Source organism: Tamandua tetradactyla, assembly GCF_023851605.1.
Source record: "Tamandua tetradactyla isolate mTamTet1 chromosome 22 unlocalized genomic scaffold, mTamTet1.pri SUPER_22_unloc_1, whole genome shotgun sequence".
Classification (NCBI taxonomy): domain Eukaryota; kingdom Metazoa; phylum Chordata; class Mammalia; order Pilosa; family Myrmecophagidae; genus Tamandua; species Tamandua tetradactyla.
The window spans coordinates 1,421,658-1,426,752 of record NW_027518251.1 but is presented as its reverse complement, the minus strand read 5'-3'; the positions used below and the strand labels follow the sequence as shown (position 1 = coordinate 1,426,752).

General features: G+C 34.8%; 1 protein-coding gene across 1 annotated transcript; it reads left to right on the top strand.

Moving 5' to 3' along the window:
• Positions 1 to 234: 234 nt before the first annotated feature.
• Positions 235 to 1,059, top strand: LOC143672901 (olfactory receptor 7A10-like). The gene has a single exon (XM_077147353.1). The coding sequence runs from the start codon at positions 235 to 237 to the stop codon at positions 1,057 to 1,059; it is 825 nt and encodes a 274-aa protein (XP_077003468.1).
• The last annotated feature ends 4,036 nt before the right edge of the window (positions 1,060 to 5,095 follow it).

Here is a 5,095-nt window from a genome sequence, read left to right as displayed (position 1 = left end):
TTTCTACATAATCAATACAAAATAATTAAGGCAGCATATTTGAAACATGAGCAATAGCATTTATGTTAGTTTGCTGACAGCCACTTGTGCCTAAACCTGCCTTGCTGTCATCTCTGTTCCAGCAGTTTCATGAGTTACACTGAATTAGAGAATGAAACGTTTGTTTCAGAATTTATCCTCCTGGGGCTCTCCGAAGACACAGAACTGCAGTGCCTCCTATTTGCTCTGTTCCTGATGATGTACCTGATCACTCTCATTGGGAACCTGCTCATCATCCTGGCCACCATCTCAAATGTCCACCTGCACACACCCATGTACTTCTTCCTTGCTAACTTGTCTTTTGCAGACATCTGTTTCACCTCCACCACTGTCCCAAAGATGCTGGTGAATATCCAGACAGAGACCAAAACTATAAGTTATGGAAACTGCCTCACCCAGATTTATTTTTTCATGCTTTTTGGAGATTTAGACAACTTCCTCTTAACCATGATGGCTTATGACCGTTATGTGGCCATCTGTCACCCACTACAATACATGATCATCATGAATCCCAGGCTCTGTGGTCTCCTGCTGCTGGCATCATGGATACTGAGTGTTCTGAACGCTCTTTTGCATGGCTTAATGGTTTTGCAACTGACTTTTTGTGCAGAGTTGGAAATTCCCCACTTTTTTTGTGAACTTCCTCAAGTAATCCAACATGCATGTTCTGACACCTTCCTCAATGACCTATTGATGAATATTGCAAGTGGAATTCTGGGTGGTATTCCACTGACTGGTATCCTTTTCTCTTACTTTAAGATTGCATGCTCTATTTTTAGGATTTCAGCACATGGAGGCAAGTTTAAAGCATTTTCTACCTGTGGGTCTCATCTTTCTGTGGTGTCCTTGTTTTACGGAACAGCCTTTGGAGTATATCTTAGTTCTGCAGTTACACAAAATACAAGGGCAACTGCAATAGCTTCCGTGATGTACACAGTCATCACTCCAATGCTGAATCCCTTTATCTATAGTGTTAGAAACAAAGACATAAAGCATGCCTTAAAAATAATTTCCAGGTAAGAAAGTCTCTCCTTAGAAGGACACATTACATCAAGTACAGAAATTTACCCTACATTAACAGAGATTAAATATTGGTATATGTAAATCCCATTAATTTTATCAGTGTATATGAAGGTAATATGCTATTTGCTTTATTACCAGAAATTTATATCTACTTTATATCCATGAAAAAATTTCTTTAAATCAAATGATTTAAAGAAATATAATTTCTTTAAATCATTTGACATCTAGGAATGTATACCCAGGATTCAGAATTGAGCCTGACTCTTCTACCTGAACATTCAGTGGCAAATGTTTAATACAGATCATTAGGCACATATAAAATTATTGTACTTACTGGAAGGGCAGAGGTGCATTGCCCACCTGAAAGCAGAAATAAACTGCTCTTTCATTATATGCTTTTGGAAAAAAAACATTTGTCATTTCAAAAGCTCAGTACCTGTTGCCAGAGTTGTGTTAATCATTTCTTGAAATAGGGCACATCTGAACTTGAGTCACAACATGACGAAATTACAAGAAGCCACATCCATCTCCATCTGTGACTTTCTCCTGTATATTCCATAAAAGTTAGGTGAGGATATAAAAGACATTACAGCCCCTGATTCATCAATTGTTAATGGTTTTGCTAAAATTGTATTTTTTTCAATGATGCAAATTTTCTCTTTAAAAATTGTTTGCATAGGCAGGGACATTTTCCAGTAACTTTTCCTTGCACTTCCTAAAATCATAGGCCTCCTTTAACAATTCTGGAAAGTAATTTGGGTCATTTTCCCATTGCCAATTGTGTCTTTTTCAACCATTAATGCTAGATATTAGGTAATAATATCATGGGTTTTTGTAAATTTCCTGTGTCCTTTGTGAGATCAAATACCACTAATGCTTTCTTCTTCAGAGACATTCACAAAGTAGAGTGACATTGTGTGATGAGAGATTGTTCTGAGTTAATGTCCAGTTAGGGAAAAAAGGATGTGGTCATTTACCTAATTCACTTTAAATCTTTTGCAGAGTTGTTAATTCATTTATATTGCAATGTGTTAACCCAAGTTTCAGACTCTCTTTTAGTCATACCCACATCAGAAATGTAATTTACAGAGAAAAGAGTTTTGATTCATGCAATGCTGAAAATTTTTTGGTTTTGATTGTACCATAATCTGAGAATTAAAATTCTCATTTTGTCATTTTTGATGCCTCGACAGGGAAAATAAAGGCCCACTTTATTCTACATTCCATCAGTGTGAATTCTCAACAAAATATTTTGTCCCATAAACCAAGCAGTTTTCCCAAAGTATTTGATAAGCACTTTCTTTATGAATGACTGTAAAGAATAGATTGTGAGTCATACTTTGCTATTGCTAAACATGCACTTAGTTGTATACATTTATCCAAAGTACACAGCATCATTGTTGTCTGACTTTCAAACAAGTTCATCTATCAAGTCCCAAAATCTTATCCAGGAAGCTCCAGGCATTTGCAATCAGTTCCTGTATCTAACAATTTACTTTCATTACTCCTTTTCTTTAAGCGGAAATCTCTCTTGAAAAAAAAATCTAAAAATTCATGAAGAAATTTAGCAGACATGTATTCTCAATATGTTTGAAAAAGGTAGAAGTATGTCTTTCAAGTAGAAAAAAACTGGAAGAAAAAAAAACACTAGAAAACACTCCATCCAGGAAATGTGATACTTCTGCTATCCTCAGGAACATTGTATAATCAAGAAGTCTCCAGTAAAGTGTAAGCTTGGAAAATGGAACATTTTTTGCAATTCAGGTAGTAAGAATCTCTTCCCATAAGTAATAATTACATATGCTCTCCATCCTCTCCAACACAGGACCCAAAACTGGAGGAATGGAGAAATGCCTCTTCTGGACCAGTCCACCTCATCCATGTCACACCATATCATGTAGAAACCATGCAAGACACCAAATTACTTACACTTGTGTGCACTTCACAAGGACGGGCAATTGTATTTCTTTCAAAATTTCCAAACACTTCCTGTTTTCTTTTCAATACACCCAGCTAATAGACAGGTTCTGAATAAAAGATATTTTGTAGAGCATATTCTGAGTATGTAATGGAAACTATTTTGCTATTCCTCCATATACCCCAACTCTTTAAGCTTTACTTCTATTACCATTCCAATAACTCCAATTTTTTCTCACATAAAAAATATTCCTGCGTTTGTTAGTTAAATTTTATTCTTCACCACCCATGAAATTAAGTGATAAAAATTATGATTCAGTCTTAACTGACAGGAATGATTGGGTATCACAGAAAATTAAATTGTATTCTTGAAGAACCTATATATGCATACAAGAAAAAATAATCAAATGGTGTGTTATTGTTGAAAGAAATGCAGATTTGTGTTTTGTTTGAAGGAAAATGTTAACAACTCATTGCAATTTAGATACCTGTAAAAGAAATTTTCAGGAATCATGGTTAGAGGTAATCACCATTTTGCAGATGAAAAAACTATTATTTTTAGAGCAGAAACAGGGGATTTAATTCTTGTCTTCAAACTTGCAATTTTATGTTATATAGAAGGAGAAGACATTTTTAGTCAGTATGTTCTGTTCAATAGTATTCTGTTGGATACATCCAGTAATTATTCACTAGGACCTTGCAATTCAAAATTGAGGCATACAAAAGAGATGCATGCTTTCTGCTGGAAGATTAATTGTCGAGAGCAGGGGAAGTCAGAATGAACACTATCAGAATCAGGGAACATGATTTAAATTCATACACCATAGAAAGCAATAACAGTGCTCTCACCAATAAAAATGTAGCCAGTATCAAAGGTCATGTATGTGATAGATAACAGCTATCTGATTTTTGAAGAGTAGCAAATGACAGAGTTCCAATGTTGGATGAGAAAGTCTTGGACAACATCTCCTAATGGTCTTCCACCAGTATCAACATTCTCATTTTCCCTTCAATTTCAGATCACCCTCCTCAGAAGTGTTAGATGCACCCATGAAACTCTGCAATAAACATACAAACTCAGATTATTTGTTTCATATCTTTGAGTTTCTAGAATGCAGATGTTTTACTTTTATCTGTCATCTTGGGTGGAAACAGAGTCAGTGGAGCAAAAGAATCACTTGAATTAAACAGAGAAATTTTGTTGTGCTGTAGGAAAGAAATATGATGTCAGGGAATGCTTAACCTGCAATAGCTGCAGGAATTAGTGAAAATCTACAAATATAAATTTGTTTTATTGTCTAATGTCTTTTTCTGTCTTCCACTTTGTTTTCTATTGCAGCCAAATTTCTTTGAGTTCCACTTTAGGTAAAGTTTAAATTTTCATAAGTGTATATTTCAACCATCGATACTCTACTTGACTTGTTTTTATTTTATCAGAATTTATTGTTTAAAGAAAAATAATGCATAAAATACAGATTCATAAACAGCATCTCACCATAAATGTTTGCATGGCTTTGGAGAGTTTGTTGCAATAGATGATAACACATTTTTTGTAACTCTACTTCTTTATTAACAGTAGCTAACACTTTTAACAATTGATGAAAAATTAACAAAGCACTACTGTAATGATTGTCCATAATTTACATATGGGCATTTCCAACCATATTCCCAATCTGAAATTATTACTATTTTTACACGTCTTTGTTTTTATTCTTATCTACCCATACCCTGTATAGAGGGAGTGTCAGACACAAAGTTTTACACTCAAATGGTCACCTGATGAAGGTTGTATAGTTATTCAATCATTGTCGAATATCAAGGCTAATGGATAACTAAAGTTTCAAGTACTTCCTTCTGGCTAGTCTATCATACTAGAAAATAAAGAGGTTGTGACATGTCTATATGAGTCAGTAGTCACAATCTTTTGTTAAATTCTAATCTCCAGTTACACCTCCACCTCTCATTTGACTATACTCTCAATCCTCAGGGAAATCTTGGCAATGACCATTTTACTTTCATGCAGGAAAATGGTGATGACCTTACTGGGTAAGAAAAGAAAATGGTTGATGTCCTTTGAGGAACTGTTATCTCTGGGTTTCAGAGCGTATCTGAGATA

Bases quoted from the DNA above. Each gene is read 5' to 3' on its own strand.
- LOC143672901 (XM_077147353.1), top strand. From the start codon at position 235: ATGATGTACCTGATCACTCTCATTGGGAACCTGCTCATCATCCTGGCC.